At 45.0% G+C, this 17,534-nt stretch overlaps 1 protein-coding gene across 1 annotated transcript in view; it reads left to right on the top strand.

Moving 5' to 3' along the window:
* The window catches only part of MDFI (MyoD family inhibitor), a 90,405-nt gene that overhangs the window by 20,148 nt on the left and 52,723 nt on the right, over positions 1-17,534 (top strand). The window contains exon 2 of the mRNA XM_078644734.1: positions 16,097-16,201. Coding sequence (XP_078500860.1) covers positions 16,108-16,201 — 94 coding nt within the window. The 5' untranslated portion in view covers positions 16,097-16,107. The remainder of the gene's footprint in view (positions 1-16,096; positions 16,202-17,534) is intronic.

Raw genomic sequence — 17,534 nt, 5'->3', positions numbered from 1 at the left:
ATTAGCACACCAGGCTTGGCACGCTGAGGTTCTGGAGATGCCACAATGATGAAGCTAGTGGTGCCTACGTGGAGCCAGCACCTCCTACAGCTGGGAAAGAGTTGAGAAACGTTTCCAGATTGTGTTTGGCAAATGGGATATTCACAGGGTGAGGAATCTTCTGTTTAAAATATCCATCAGAAATAACATTAATTATAGATTGTGAGTTCAGCAACATTTTGTAAATCATATCATTATATATCTAGATGGAAATGAAAAACATGTAAATACTCCAAAGCACAAGGAAAGACATGACACTTAATAGAAAAAAGAAAATCACTGGATATCTATGACCAAACCTCTAAATGTTACAAGACCAGTTCCACATGATTGTATACTTTATCCCTATTTACAAAAGATAAGCCAAATTGTAAAATCTATAAATGTGTTTCAGCCCTGCCAAAAATATAAACAGCCTTCATCAGGAAAAATAATATTTCAAATTTCATAAATCTACGAACTACTTGTCTTTGGATTTTTTGTTTCTTTACATCCCTAAAATAGGATAGTCTAGACAATTCTCTCCTGGAAGTCCTCCTTAATAGACTGGATAAAGTTCCAGATCTGTTCCTTCAGGAAATTCGCATGCCTATGCTACAGTGGTCCATGTATTGTAAATCATTGTTTATATAATCATAACAAAAAAATGCATATCCTTCTCATAACAAATCAATGTATTGTTACTGCCACAAAGGCACTAACTTGAAAGTAGAATAGTTAAAGCAAGAGCTACCTTAATAAACTGCTACTGCATCTACTTAAGCAAAGCATAACCACAATGTCAGTTTGTCAAGACCAATTGAAAGTTGTGAGTTAACTGGCAGACGGGATCGGTGGAAAGTCTGTCCTTCCCACTCAGACTGCCTCTGTAGCATCTGAAGGCTTACTAGGCCAGGTCTCAAGGAAAAGGAGGGAATAAAACAAGAGCAGAGAGACAAGGCACACTTCATCAGTGAATAGTGCAGGGTGGTGTTAGTCCTTACCCCAGAGCAGGCCTTCACTGTGTCTTGTATGGTAATCAGTGCACCCTGAAAGAGATATCCGTATTTCACAATGAGTGTCATTAATGCAACATTTGAAAACAGGATACAAAAACTCCTACAAGCGTGTGCTAGGGGCAGACTGTGACAAACCCATGGAGTAACAACACACCTCCTGGTATTACATAGAGCACATCTGCACGCACAGCACAAACACAACCAGCCAACAATGAGGGAAATGAAAATAGAAGAACTTTTAGAAAGGGGAAACGTCAGTGACTGGATAGGGAACAGAAGGTGTAGGAGAGGTATCCTACGTCCAACATGATCTTTTTGATAGGATATGATTTGAATTTTTCTGAAAAGAAAACACATTTTAGCTTACAGGTAAAAGAAATACCATATAAACACAATTTTTTTAGGGAAAACATTTAGAACCCATTCTTTGAAAGCATAATATTCACCCATTTAGATCAAATGTCCGCTTCAATATTCGAAAAACATTAAATATATTATTCCTTTATCATCAACATGATCTTCTATACAATCTTATGTATATATTACAAATGTCCACCATCTTGTTTTTAAGACAATTAATGGCATTATGATAGTTCTATCCAATCTGGAAACTTAATCAAAAACTCATTTAACTTAAAAGTTTGTCATGTTATGTATATAATACTAAAACGTATATGTATACATAAATCACAATAACATATATTGTAACAGGTCCATTTGTTTCTAATTATACCTACAGTATATATCTAGGGTGCATTAAAACAAAATGTGTATACTCCGACAAACCCTACTTAAAATAACACAGATTGTGAGGTTTTGAATACACAGTGCCGATTTTTGCCTCTTCAAGACAATACGTTGCTTAGCGCATTGGACCAGTGTGGCATCTGACCATCGATATTCTAGGGCGGTCATACCATGGATGATATTTTTACTAATTATAATGGCCTTGTTAATGAGAATGTACTCCCCCTTAGATGGTTAGATCATCAGGTGTTTATTTTTAATGTCTATTCCCCGCCACCATCGCTAAGCGTGGGATCTGCCTCACCTAAATCCGTATTCTGCAGAAATTTGAACATGATTACTCCAGCAGGTCTGAGGGAGGCACTCAATACCTCGACGTCCAGTAATGACTGCCGTAATGGCTGTAGGAGAGTAGGGTCTGCTTTCCTATGGTCACCCCAATTTTTTGCTTTTTGCTTCACTGGTTTTCGACTTAGATGTGGCTGTGGGCCTGCTAATCAGACCCACAGCCCTGCTGTTCTCTCTCTAAATTCACACCATGTACTTGAGGTACATCACCAATTGGGATTTGGGTCACTCTTGTGAGCCCCTGTACAGTGTACTATAGGTACCCAGGGCATAGGTGCACCCAAGGCCTACCAGGGGCTGCAGCATAACTTTTGCCACCCCTGGCTGGCCATCCAAACTGACACAACTGGCTGATCACTCAGCTGGGGCAAGGTTGTGTAATCACCCCTTGCTTAGATATAGTATACCTATATCTAACCTTTTATCTAAACACAAATGCATCTATAAGTCACTCCAATGGCAGGCCTTAACAATCCTGAAGGCAGAGTGCTTGGTTTTATGCGAGATGGTGCTCTAGCATGAGCTGAGCCTGTCTGCAGCTTTCGGAACCATGTCCTTATAGCTGTTCTAGGATATTGCCATACCATATACTCTTAAGTGCATTATGAACCTCGCGGTTAAATGCTAACTTTGGGTTGGCTTTATCAAAACATGTCGTGTAAGGTGTCATACGCTTTGGAATACTACCCCTCGCCAGTTCTGGCGACGGGGGTAGGATTCCACCCTTCTAGAGGGAGAAGACATGTTACTTCCACTAATCCCGGTTAAAGTTAACCAGAGCCTCAGCATCACAAAATGGATGCTGCTGCCACAGACACAAGTCTGACCTCCTGCTGCTGGGAGTCCTTCCAGTGAGGGAGGCTTGGACAATAGGTTTCCTGTCTTGGGAGGTGCTAGCACCACCCCAGACAGGCTATAGTGTATTGGGGCAGGGAGGGCTGAATGAAATGAGACACTGCCTGGGGCACACAAGGTGTCCCATGCATAGTCCAGTTCAAACCGGTGCTGGGGCACTCCCGCCCTAGCTCTGGCACGAAACTGGACAAAGGGAAAGGGGTGTAACCACCCCCTTCCTGGGTCCCACCCGTAGGAGGGACCTAGCAGGTAATCCAGCCCCTAAATTTGGTATATAGGTAGGAGCTGAGTCCCAAGACTTTAGATTTATCCTGACTGAAACTCTGATACGAAACTCTGGACCTTCGACATCCTACTCGACGCAGATGACTGAAGAATCTCCCTTGTGGTCAAGGAGTGACCACCCTGCACAAGCAGGCATCATCAAGCGATCAACGGTTTGCTTTGTCGACGCTCCCGCCGGAGCCCGAGCACAGAGCCTGACAAGACACAGACTTCCCAACTTCCAACAGCCTGATCCACAGTCACAGCAGAGCTGAGACCCGTAGAGGTGACGAGAGAAGTGGGACCGGCCATCTTGGAAAGCCAGCGAATTGCTTTCCGTACAACTTCTGAGGCACCCTCGAAGTTGTGCATTGGGGATTGAGAAGCCCCATCCCCGACTACCAACTGCACCAAAGATCAGCCCTTCACACTCCACGAGTTCTGCGTGGGGCCCTTCTGCATTTTCCTGCTCGACGTGTCTGTCCGGTCACTTGCCCATTGGCTTGTGGCCTCTGTGACGACGAAACCTTTGATTTACCATGCTGGTCTGGTTGCTCTAGACTGGCCCCTGCTCCCCTGAAAAGGATCAGCCCATCAGACTTTGCTGGCCTGATTAAGAAGCCATATTCCTTTTCTGCGTGTGTTGCCTTTGCCAAGGCTTGTTGACTCCAATCCGGAAGCCGACAACGCCGACAGCCAGAGCCTTTGTGGGACAGTCCGTATCCAGCGCCTGGTTGTCGTCGACACCTCCTGGTCCACGTGGCTGCAAAGACAAGCTTCACGACATCACCTGATTGCTTCGCGACATCGCCTGGTTCCTTCCTGGTTCCATCCTGGTCACTGGCTAGTGACCCAGACTCTGTCCCCTCTCCTTTCAGGTACTCTTCATCCTAGATCCGCCCTTGGATCCACCCGGACACTTCTCTCCTGGTCACCTGCAGCATCTTTCTCCAAGGCTCCATAGGAATCAGCGACGAAACCCAACACACTTTGACACCTATGCACGCGCTTCCTGGGGGTGAGGTAACGCAAGTATTTCGGTACTCCTGTGGGTATTGACTATCCTAGTGTCCTAGTTTCAAGTAGCTTTTCCCTAGTCCATCCAGAAGTGTCCTAAAAGAACTAGTTTCCATTTCTTTCGTTCCCATTCTAATTCTATGGTAACTTGCGTGCGTGTAAAGACACTGCACACGCATCCCGTGGGCCTCCTGCTTATATCCATTGGTAGTACAGTGTAGCCCCAGCGATTCTCCAGGCCCTAGGCCTTTCCTTTGTTTGTGACGTGGTTCTTATACCACTATTTTAGTATATGGTTCCAAGTGCCCCTAGGGCATTACTGTATTTTGTGCGCCTTATTGTATTTTAGTTAAGTATCTTGTATTGTGCTGGTGCCTCTGACCTCATAAAGAGTTCGGAGGATTGTGTTAGAAATAAATACATATATATTTTGATATACAACCTGTGTGGTGTCCTTTCACTTGGTATTAAAGGGGTTACATATGGTAAAACAGCTGGCTTCACGTGCCCTCTTGAGTTTAGCCTAAGACTGCTTTGTCCATGCTATCACTAGGATAGCTGGTCTATAAGGTTGACTTTACAACCATCACCATAAGGGTTGTTTGGACTGATACAAGGTGCCCACTAGAATAGTGGACATCACATATCAGGCCAACTTCTCACAATGGCTAGACAGCAGATGGCTTTCAAGGGTGTATTAAGGCAGCTTTAGATATTGTGGCATCATTGAAAGTTAAAATTTTTACTAGAAGCAAGCTCAAGGCGCCTTGGTACTCAAAAGAACTCAGGGCGTTGTAAACCTGCTGCTTTAGAAACTTAAGTGGGGATGGTGTTCTTGATGGTCCTTTTCTGTCTGAAGATTGGCAGACAAAGGCTCTTAAATTACGTGAAAGGAGGGAGGTTGGTTGAGTGAGAGAAAGGACTGATGGATCGGTATATGAGTGGATCGGTGGGTGGTAGAATGAGTGAAGAGATGGATGTAAGGATGGATGACTGCAATAATGAATGGATAGGTGAAGGGAGGGTGAATGAATGGACACTTGTGTGGATAGATGGATAAGTGAAAGAATGGATGGATGAATGAAAGAGGGGGTGGATGAATGAAAGAGTGAATGGATGGATGAGTGAAAGGGTGGATGAATGATGAGAAAGGATGGATGGATTAGTGAGAGGGTGGTGGGTGAGTAGAGTGAAAGGGTTGAGAGATGGATGAAATGAAAGGGTGGATAAATGGATGAACAAAAAAAGGATGGATGAGAAAAAGGATGGATGCTGAGACACCCCGATCTCCAAACTTTAGAAGCTACAGTTGGGTGAAGTTCCTGATGGGCCTCTTCTGTCTACAACTTGGCAGACAAAGGGGAGTAAGTGAGTGAAAGAATAGATGGATGGATGTGTGAGGTAAAGAGTAGATGAACGGGTGAGTGAAAAAATGGATGGGTAGATGGATGGACAAATGACTTAAAGGATGGACGAGTGAAAGAATGGATAGATAAGTGAAAGAGTGGATGGGTGGAGGAGTGAAAGAATGGATGGATGAGTGAAAGGGAGGGTGAAATGCATGCATGCATAGGTTTGAATATGGCTGGGTGGATGGACAAAATGGGGAAAGACTCAATGTACTACCAGTACTTGTTTATATATTAGGGTTCTAAGATTTTTTTTTCCTTTTCTTCCTCCTGATATGTACCAATCAGTAGTTATCGTTCTAATTACATCATGATTAGACTATTGCAATGCACTGGATCTGAGCATCAATTGTTCCTCACTTATCAAACTTGAAGTGGTTCAGAATGCGGCTGCTCGCCTCATTCTGAATGCTCTGAAGGGTTTCTCTGTCAGAGTTGGGATTCGTGCTCTCCACTGGCTCACGGCTAAAAAGTGGATAATCTTCAAAGCACTTTGCCTGCTCTTCCTTGCACTGTACCATAAAGGATCCAGGTATCTTAACTCTTTTCCAATTGACCCATAAAGCTCTTAGATCATCCCTCTGCACAAAAGTGTCTATTCCGAGGAAACACAAAGCCAGCAGGGGGGGGGACGCTCTGTCTCAGCTGTTGCAGCTAAACTTTGGAATACTCCCTAACTGCTTATATTCTGGAAGCAGATTATTTTTCTCTGTTTAGAAAACATCATAAAACGTGGCTATCCTCTCTGTGGACTTCGCTTTTAGTGCTTCTCTGGTTTCTGTTGGGATTGTTACCTTTTTGGCTCAGCGCTTTGACACCTTTAGGTTTTTGTAAGCTTTATACATTTGTTTTCATTTTATTTCCTTTCATTTCATATTATGATACTCCTGAGCAAAATACAAATCAAGGAATTACATAATTAGATACTATTATTAATATGAAGATATCTACTCATTTTCATTATTTGCTTTATGGGTGTAAACCATTTTACACAATTACCTCCCCATTTGTTTAGGGCATGTTTTAGTCCCATACTTTATTCAAAATACCAAAATAGTTATTCCATGAATTTTTCTTATGTATTTAGTTGAGGAAAAACACAGTTTTGTGAGCAACATCAATATGGGGTTGTCTCTAAATATCCTATTATTCACATATGACGTGTTCCTGCCTATGGCACGCTGACATCACATGCACTGCGTGGGTCACATTTTGTTTATGCTCGTTTTTTTCACTGTTCCTTTTGTTGCCTTGTCCCCATCCAACCTTTTGTTATTTAACTTTGGTTTTATCGAACAATCCGAGATGATGGTTGAATGGTGTTCTGGATGCGACCTCCAGAGATGTGAGCGCTGTAATAAAGCTCTGCTTGTTTACTCACCAGCCCGAGGTTTTCCCATCTTTATTTTGATATTTGGCAACAAGGTCTGTATATGGCTGTCTCACTTTGCGGCTGAGGTCAGGCCATGATAGCCAGAGCAGCATTCTTGCAGGTGATGGGAGAGCGGTGTGGCGCCTTTCACGTGTCAGGTTTTTCACCATTGTTTTTCTCTCACTGAGCCTCCCTCTGAAGACCACACCTTTATCTAAAGTTTCCTTACTAAGGAGAGCTTACTGGTTGTGTAAGAGTCTGTACCGACCTTTTGCCATTCCTAATCTATTAAACCTGCCTTTGTGACTGTATTCAACCTAGCCTTATACACGGTGGCAAAGCCTCTCTTTGAATCTGGGGCCATTTTGTTTTCCTATTGAGAAGATTTGAACCTTGCGTTCCAGCCTTTAAGCGGCTATTTTATAGCTGTTCATTTGACTCATTTTGCCCTATTTTGCATCAATGTGTTTCATTCTCTGTTAGGCTTACAACTCAGTTTCCAAGTAGATTCATCTCTGCCACCACGCTGTGGCCAAATCATTACCTTAATTCATCTGATTCACTCTTCAATATTCAAATACGTTTATCTTGCCCTTTCTTTAAGTGTTTCTACCCATCCTTCAAATGTTTCCACTCCTCAGCAACTTGACCTTCTTCAGGAACTTTAACAAAATAAAGGGGAACCACCAATACAATGAAAACATTGAATGAATAATTTGTCACTTACTTAACAGCTGTTGATGCTGATAAAATGCGTGTTGAGCGAAGGAAGAGCATCCGCTCTTAGAACTAAGCGCCTGATTTAGATCTTAGATGATGAGTTACTCCGTCACAATGGAGAAAGGCAGATTTGAGGTTCCTGATTGAGAGACATACTATATGGCAGCGCAGGTACACTTCATTAGCTGGTGGTATAGCTCGACAGGAGACTGCCCTCATTTTATTCTGGAGAAGGAACAAACCAAAGGTACACCCTTGCAGTCTCTTCTGCCAGTGGGCCTCCTTCTCCCTAGAACCAAGATTCTTACTACTGCTGCCTCTTGCTGGGCCTGGCAGATGCTACGAAAAAAGGCATGGCTTCCATGTCTTTACTCACCTGCAATAAAACTGTCCAAGAATCCCTTTCTCCCCCTGATGAAAGACATCAAGGCAATACACAGTCTGGCGGCTGTGGGACCGACAGAAATGAGCCACCTGTAGTGATGGGAATTGTATGTCTCTTGAGAAGTCTGAGCAGCGCAGTGACTGGACACCACTCTCTACTTATACGTACACAAAGCAATGCCATACAGGCAGGAGAACCTACCGGGGATCCCGGTGGAGCCACTGGAGGTGCCACATGTTACACAGCTAATCAAACCGCCAGACCCACAAGGTAGGTCTTGATGCTCTATGCAATGGTTTTGGAGATTCTGAAGATGCATGAATTGCCACCTAATGAGTATGGGAAAGAGATTGAATTGAGTTTAGCCTTGCCAAATGAAAGTACTGTTGCTTGGAAACCAAATTAGTATCGACTAATTGCAGGCACAAGCTTATCAAATTTAAGTTCCTACACCAAGTTTACTATACGCCTGATAGGTAACATAGGATTGCCCGTCCCAGACTCCACCTTTGCTCGTGCTGCGGAGCAGAATGGGCAGATGTTTTCCATTTGTCCAGGACTTGTCCTCACATTCTCCAGTACTGGTAGGTAATATTTCTCGCATTATCAGACATGCTAGGGAAGAGACTGACACCAAACTTAGAAATGGCTCTAATGGTTTATATTAAACAACTGACAGATGAAATCCGCGGATACATAGCAATAATCACTCTTGCTGGCTAAAAGGCGAGTGGCAATGTATTGGTGAAATACAGCAGCCCGAGTAAAGACGATTGGATTAGAGATTTAGTCACCTGGAATGATCAATCTGAAATTTATACCTTCCTCCACCTTGTCAACTCTAGGCACAAGGATATTTGGGGCCCCTTTAGGGAATATCTTGCACACTCAGACCAGGTTATTCTGGATTGACAGGCTGCTGTAATTGCAGAGGGTGGAGTTAATGATGTTGTATTTTCAGATATGCGAACACACTCAGATTGAGGAAGTGGATTAGATTTCCTGCATCCATAGCTATGACACCCACAAGTGTGAGCACACCCACATACCACTGACTGTCTGACATCTACAAGCCTACACAATTCTATTTACTATGACTGATATTGTATTGTGGAATATATACTCATGACTGTGTAAATGCATGGTGATTATTTTCTCCCATGTAATGCAATGGTTACTGAGTGTGTGAACGGGTGAGATGCAAGATGCGTTTGAGTCTATCAAGACAGAGGCAGATAAGTAGTGCACCCACACTTCAACCGGTCACATGAGGCAAACATTGTACTGTCACTGCTGTTTCTTGTGCACATGGATTGGAGCAGTTCTCTCTCAAAGGTCAGGAAATAGTCAGTAAATTCCTAAGCGTCAAAAACCCTGAATGTGACAGATGGTATTCAGTATGAGAGTTACTGGCATGCGCGTGAGCTCTGTATCATTTCAGACATTTTATTTGGGGCAGTAGGTTCACTCTGCACACTGACTACAAGCCAAAACTGGAGGTACTTTTGAATGGAGGAAGGCTACCCCTACAGCACTCAAAGCAAGACTTTGCTCTGAGCTCCAAGAATATAATTTTGACATAGTACATGTTCCCGGTCATACTAGTCAACCAGTTGACTGTTCATAGAGGTTACTGTACGTGGACCACCTAGTGCACACATATGTGGATGATGAAATAGATATGGTTGCAGATGTCAGTGATGTGTCTGCTATTCAAATTGTGGAAGTCGGTGAAGACAAATGTTTTTCAAAAAGTTTCAAAGATGAAGAATTTAATTTTGTGAAGGAGTATTTTGGCAATGGTTGACCCTTGTCTAAAAATGTAAAAGGTTCCCTCCGTTCTTTTTCCCGTTTCATCTGGGTTAAGTGTGTTAGGCATTCTAGTTTTGCACGACAAATGTGCTACCCACAAAGCCTGTGTGTGATCCTAATAGACTATTGTCACCAAGTGCACATGGACATTCTCTCTTTAAGAAACCTGCTTAGACACTCAGTTTGGTGGCCGGGCATGGATGCAGAAGCCGACCATTGGGCGAGGCAGCGTGGTATCTGTCCTGCCACAGATAAGAATTGTATTGCCACATACACTCCAATGAAAAGTGTCCCTCAGCCAACTTTCACTTGGCAGCAAATAGGTCAGGATACCTCAGGACCATTCAAATGTTTACCTACAAACATGCAATGTGATTCTCATAGATTACCATTCAAAGTGGCCTGAAGGTATGTTGACGGAACGGGTCTCCACTACTGTGGTAGAGTTTCTCCTGAATGTTCTCAGTTGTGAAAGTTATCCTGAATTCCTGAAACCCCAAGTGAAATGGACTGGTGGAATGTTTCAATAAGTACCTCAAGGAAAGCATCCATCTAGCATTGGTTGAAAAGTTTCCCTTTGTCCTGTCAATCAGGAAGAGGCTTTGGGCATAGAGAATCACATCCAATATGTCAATGGAGAGTCACCTTTCCTCTTATTGAAGGGCAAGGAACCTACCTTGGTGGCTCAAATCCAGAGTTGTGGATTCCAAAAAACACCATACATCAACCCCTTCAGACAAGGCACACAATATGGTTCTTCAACACCAAATTAAGTCCAAAGCATACTATGACGAACCGCATAACTCTGTTGTGTTAGATATTAAAGTTGGTGAGTTTGTTAATGTTCACATCCCTAGACTCGTGGAAAAAGAAACAAGCATTTACAATGCAATGGTTTCGCCTTTGGAAAAGTTTGAGCTATTGGCATTGTAAATGACAACATTTTTATTTATGTGTTGGTTTTGAAAATAGATAAATAAATGGCATTGTCATTTACAATGCCAATAGCTTAATCTCTTGCAAATGCGAGACGTATTGCATTTGCACCCACACAGAGCAACACACAGAGCCACATGCACCCACACAGACAGAACCACACACACACACACACACACAGACAGAACCACACACACACACAGACAGAACCACACACAGACAGAACCACACACACACAGACAGAACCACACACACAGACAGAACCACACACACAGACAGAACCACACACAGAACCACACATACACAGACAGAACCACACACACACACACAGAACACACACACACACACACAGACAGAACCACACACACACAGACAGAACCACACAAGGAGTGAGCAATCAGTAATGGTGCACTAAGGCGACCTTGCATCTAACAATTCAACTCACCTGACCTAGACGGGTGCAATAACGCACAGCAACTAAACATGTCCAATTATTAACCACAGATTCCCCCACCACCCTACTGGGTGAAATGAGGTAACAAGTTGCGCGTACATGACTGCAATAGGTGACCGAAATAAGTGCCATTAGTGAAATTCAGACCTCTGAGACCAAAATGGGATCCCCACAGCACTCAAATGGGTGCATTGGGCATGTCCAACACATGCAAGTGGGTGCAACGTGGGAACAAGCAGGCATCAGGAGTGCAGTCAATGCCCACCTTACTGAACTGTAGCCTCAGACTAATCGGTGGGGTGCGCTCACTGCTCCTTCTAGCTCAATGAAGTACACTGACAAACTCCTGGCTGTATAACAAATGACCCCTACTAGACTCTATACTGAACTCATGCCTACCCTCAAGCACTGGAGTGCATTGAGAGCCCGCCTATATCCAGGGCCAGCATCTGAGGGAAAACATGCCCTGCTTCCAGGATCCAGGGATGGGTTGAGCAAGCACCCCTCACACCTTCACGATTTACACCACTTGACTCTACTGGTTTCTGGAGATCCAGGGAATGCACCCAGTGCAGGAATGAGCTGCTATACGAGATAGGGGAAACAATTCAGCATGCTGGGGACAGAGTCGGGCTGGGCCAGTGACCAACAAGGTGGCTGAAAGGTCAGCGTGAGGGTCGCTTTTTTTGGCAGTTTGTGGCCCTGGTTTATAGACTGCTGGGGCAGTTTATACTGCCGATTTCCCTGATGAAAAACAAACATTGACTGCAACATGCTCCAATCCATGCAGTCTACCATACCGTGCTAAATACTTGTACAGCGCGCCTTTACAGATAACAACTGCCACAATTTGCAAACACGGGCCACTTTTTAAGCTATTTCACTATTTTGGAGCCCGTGTCTATTTTCTGTCCCAGTCCGACCCTGCTGGAGGTCACAGACGGTTGCAGGCCGCTCACCCTATTCAGCCCTAAGGACAGCTGAGCACCTATACATTTCCTGCAGTTGCATGCATAATATGTTGTAGCATTAAATGTATGCTCCCATGTACTGTGCGCACACTAAATTGTGAAATATTTAACGAGTTTATCTTCAGAACTGTCTGTGAAACCTGTGTCTTGTTAGTTAATATGTATGTATAAACTGTGCACCAATAGAGGCTTGCTTGCTGCCTTTTTTCCAGAAATCTTGCTAGAATTACCTGTGCATCCATCATCCCCATGCACACATACCGATAAGTTTGGGCTAACTCTGCTCGCTCCCCATTGAACAGTGATGATAGCAGAGTATAGAAAGGATCCCTTAGGATGCCAGCTCAAATGGATCTAGTGCCCATCTCCAGCAGTGCCCCCCCAAGCCTGCTGTGATTAAAATGCCATTTTAAGGCATGAGGGTGCATTTTGTGGTGCGCCTTAGGTTGTCAAAAGGCTCCATGTAACTGGCACAGCACATTCCTAACAAGTCTTTGATTTAAAAATGAAAAAGGGCATTCAGGGATTTGCAGTCCCCATTTGTAAACCCTGGCCCCTAGGATGGTCAAATGGTGCATTTGTATCAATGAGTCCAATGGATAGCAAGCGTGGGCCCTGCACCTTCCCGGACACGCAGACTGGCCGCTGCAGGGCTTGGGGCCCCCACCACCCTCCGTGCCCCCCTCACCCCTCCCTTTTACCTGTGTCTGAAGAGCTTCAATCTCCTCGGGGCTGATCTTCTTGGGCAGCAGAAAGCTGGGGATCTTGGGGACTCCCATGTCTCCTGCACCAGGGAGGGGGCAGTACAGGACGCGGGTGGAGGCGGGGCTCGTGCACTCACCGGTGGCAGAGGGTTAAACGGAATTAATAGAAAATCCTCATTATATATTTTTTTTCTAAACAACGCCAATTGCTTAGAATTCTGCCACATTCCCCCATGAGGTGAAGCTGCCTGCAGGGCACTGCAATAATCAGAGCTTACGAAATGCAGCCCCTGCACGAGGGCAGCAGACCTGCACCACTGGATGCAGCCTGCTGCAAAGAACGGAGGGGACCGTCGCGAGTGCAGCACTCCTATGCACCAAACATTGATTACAGTAACACATTCCAAGACGGATGGATGCAACGGGCGAGACCCTCGTCTCTCTTCTCATCAGTTCCCAACCTCCATCCATTTACAACGCTGATTCCCCGCTCTCACACTGCGCTGATTCAGCCTCGGTGCATTTAAACGCCGATTCCCCATCCATCTGCATCGCAGTTTCAATCTCCATCCCTTTACAAGGCTCATTTCCCGACCCATCAACAGCGCTGATTCAGCCCCCACCCCTGTACAGCGCTGATTCAGCCTCCAGCCCTGTACAACGTTGATGCCCCCACCCGTTGACAACTCGGATTCCCCTCGAGGAGCCGAAGTCCCCGTCCTGTCACTGTCTGAACTCGTGTCCACTCGCTGCCACCTTGACGTGCTGTCTGTGAGCTCCCACCCCCACCCATCCCGCACACAAACACCGCCTCGCGGCGGCAGGGCTGCTGCTGCTGCTCGAGCAACCGCGAGCGGTGTCTTCCCGGATCCGAGTCCGCCCTTCATAGAGGATGGTTCCGCTCTCCTCTCCGCGGCGACCGTGGGAATGGGCCGGACGTGAGGCGCATCCCGATGGGGCGAGAGTCAATGAGCTCCCGCCAGCCACGGCGTGAGGATTAGAGGGATGGGGGGGGGCCGAGGGCGAGCAGGCACAGCCAGAAACTGCAGGGGGAAGAGAACAGATAGGACCGACTGGAACGGAGCAAAGCCGGTTTATAGTACGGAGCATAGACCGAGATGAATGGGACACTGCAGGGAGAGTACAGAGCATAGGCCGAGAGGGAAGGGGAACAATGCAGGAAGAGAGTACAGATCACAATAGTGTGTGTTGATCAAGTTTCAGGGTTGGTTACAAAGATTACCATCAGCACAGAAGTGCTGAGAGAACCGTTGCAGGAATAGAATAAACAACAAGTCAGGTCCCGGGCCGCGCTGTGATTGGCTGACGTCACGGGGGTGTCCCGGGCCGGCAGCCAATCACAGCGCGGCCCGGGAATGACGTCACGGGGGTGTCCCGGGCCGGCAGCCAATCGCAGCGCGGCCCGGGACAAAGGGGCGGGGCTTAAAAAAAGCACCAGAAACGCCCCCGAATCGCGTTTTCAAGAGAAAGCGCGATTGACAGCCTCTGTCTCCCAATGGCTAGCCTCCATTTATGGAGCTAGCCAATGATAGACAGAGGCGGGTCATCACCCGACATAGAACTCAAGAGGTTTTGCTAGCGCATGCGTACTTCGTACGCATTGCTAGGCAAAACCTAAAAAGTAAATTTTAATGCCCATGAAAGTGATTAATCTCAAAAAGGGGAGTGTTATCCTTCCAGTTGGAAATGTTGGAGTTTGAAGAGTATCACAATGTATTAAAGAGCTTGTATCTGCCTGTCCAAATGTGTCGGCTTACATTGATGATGAGTTTCTTCCTCCTTTTGATGGATTTGATCAAACTGTTTTATAGGACACTTCATCACAGTCCCCAGCTCAGACCTCCTTTGTTCCAACTTCTAAATCCCTCATTTCGGGTGGAGCAGAAGATTCACAAAGGGAATTTGGTACTGTGGCTCAATGGGTGAAAACCATTCCCAGCACTACCAGAAGGCTATGCAAGAATTTAAAATCTTCTTTACTAGAAAAGGAGATGTGTCACATTCTACTCACCAGCACAATTTTACTCCTCTTTATTTTGATAGCATGTTATGATGCACCCTGGCCTCCATGCACAGTATACCTGTGCAGGGAGTCACAGTCTGGTCTTATCGGTGCTGTCCAGGCATACAGCAAGCAGTGAAGTAAGACAAAGAACGACAGAAGGTAACTGGAAGTAGATGGAAACTACCCAGGAGGGACAATGAAGAAGTGGAATATCTGGCTATTTGGGGGGCTATTATGCAGAAAAATGCTGAGTTATAGACAATGATGTGCAAGCAGCTCCTCAGGAACTGCCCTGGACATATGACCGTACAATGGCAAAATGTATGCATTTAAGATATGTTGCCAGATCACAATCACTCTTGCTGTGTGTATCCCTATACTTGGATGGTGCTTCTTGTACATACCAAGGTACTGTATTTGGCTGAAGGGGGGAAGACGTATGTGGCTTGTTTATCATTGGACAGCTGGATAGCCTGCCTATTTTGTATCTTGTTTGCTTTATTTGAAACTGCACAAATTAAGAAGTAAACTTTTTTTACTACTGCTTGTGCTCATCTTCTCTGTGTTTCCCCACCTCTGCGTTCTTCTTTCTGTTATGTATTTGCATTTATATAGTGCTTACTTTCCCTGACCAGGCATTTAATTGCTTTATGCCGGGCAGTACATTGCTCCGGAACCCAGGGTTAGTGGTTAATCCAGTGGTTATTGGCATCAGTCGTGTGCTCTCAAGGAGACCATTATTTGCATTTACTCCAGTGTCCTTGAGGTGATACAATTAGCAGGAGTGAGATGTGATCCATAGTTGGTGAGGGATGGGGGGCATATGTGTTCTCATAGAGCGGGGTAGTGGGATTAGTAGATGAGCAAGAGAAGATTAGGTGTTGCTGGGTTCCAGGGTATGACTTTAAAAGATGGAAAGGGTTTGGTCTTTCAGATGAGGTGTGGGCAATTTACAGAAATACAATAGAGAAAACAGTTTCAGGCTCTGGATAATGTATCGATCTCTCACTTTCTCCTTTTTTGTCTTTCTTTCTCTCAGGTTCTTGTCCGATGTCCCGGGTGAGCTGTGACAATCCCTTTCTGCCCGACTCTCTCCATGTGGACCCCCAGGTGGAGCTACCCCCCATCATCACACCCGATGCAGGTCAGTATCCATCCTTGACTCTCACCTGTGGAGCCCCTCCATTATTACTAACCCTGTATATGTCACAGACATGGTTCTGATAGCCGAAGCTTCTTCATAAGTGTTGCACAGGCACCAATTGATTTTGGCCTGCATTTGTGGATTGGATTAGCTGCCTAAAAATAAATATTGCAAAAACATAGACTGCAAAATACGACCGGTCAAAAACTCAACTTTACATAAATATCTCCCTACAAAACACTTCTTCAGAGAGATATTGATGGAAGGGTAAAATGTTAGTGACCTCTGTTTTGGACTAGCCTGTGTTTCCATAAGCTTCCTCTACAAACTGAAGTGGATATACCGTGTATATTAAGTATGTAATGCCATTAAGCATAATGTGGTCTCACTTGAAGCTCTGAGTGAAATCATTGATCTCAAGCCTTTGCCTGTTCTGGGGAGTGTCACTTGCGCCTGTGTAAGTCGCGTGTGTGAGGCTTCCTACCCTAGAAGCACAGGTCTTTCTTGACTTCGGCATCGAGGCAAGAATTAATATGCAACTTAATGATTTCACAGATCACAAAACAAGAGACACCACCTCAATGGGAACAACCCAAACACTCGCTGAGACAGGAGAACAACATTTGATTTTGGTTAACAAATGTTGAAGGAGAGGATGGATCCTACCAGGGGGAGAAGAACCCTTCCACCAGTTAATCTCTCTTAGACGAGTGGGTGGGCCCACCATGATTAAGCCTAACATCTCCATATTACCAAGAAGCTGTGCTACCTCAACATCTTGAGTGTTTTCACCATGAAAATTAAAATCCTTTAAGAATACAAAGTGCTTGGAAACCAAAATGTGAATAGAGAGGCGTACTGCTAGAAGGTGACTGAAGTCTCTCTTTGCTCCAGGTGGCCTTTAAATTAAAGCACCCTTCCAGAAATTGGTAGCTGAGAGTTCAATTCTGAAGACAATATTGTCTACCAACTTAGCTAACGGGGTCTTGATTACTCTTATATTAACAGAATCTCTGAAAGCGATAACCCACTCCTCCTCCTGGTCGGGCCTCTCTATCTGGATTTAGCAATTGATACGACTCTGGGAGAACTAGCAGAATACATGGTAATGCAGCTGAATTCAGCCAAGTTTCAGTTAGAAAACACACGTCACATGATAGGGTAGTTAACAAGTCCCAAAGAACTGTGTTGCATGCTTAGACATTGATCTAATATTACAATATGAGCTGTTTAAGCATGGGTGGTGGAGGGAGACATAGGAATGGAAGGGGGGAAATGTCGTTCGGGCTTCTGACTCTTTACAGGGATTGGGCTCTTGGATTCAACTGGAGTG

The sequence above is a fragment of the Lissotriton helveticus genome, chromosome 5_1, assembly GCF_964261635.1.
Source record: "Lissotriton helveticus chromosome 5_1, aLisHel1.1, whole genome shotgun sequence".
In the NCBI taxonomy this organism is placed as follows: domain Eukaryota; kingdom Metazoa; phylum Chordata; class Amphibia; order Caudata; family Salamandridae; genus Lissotriton; species Lissotriton helveticus.
This window is presented reverse-complemented; position numbering and strand designations above follow the sequence as displayed.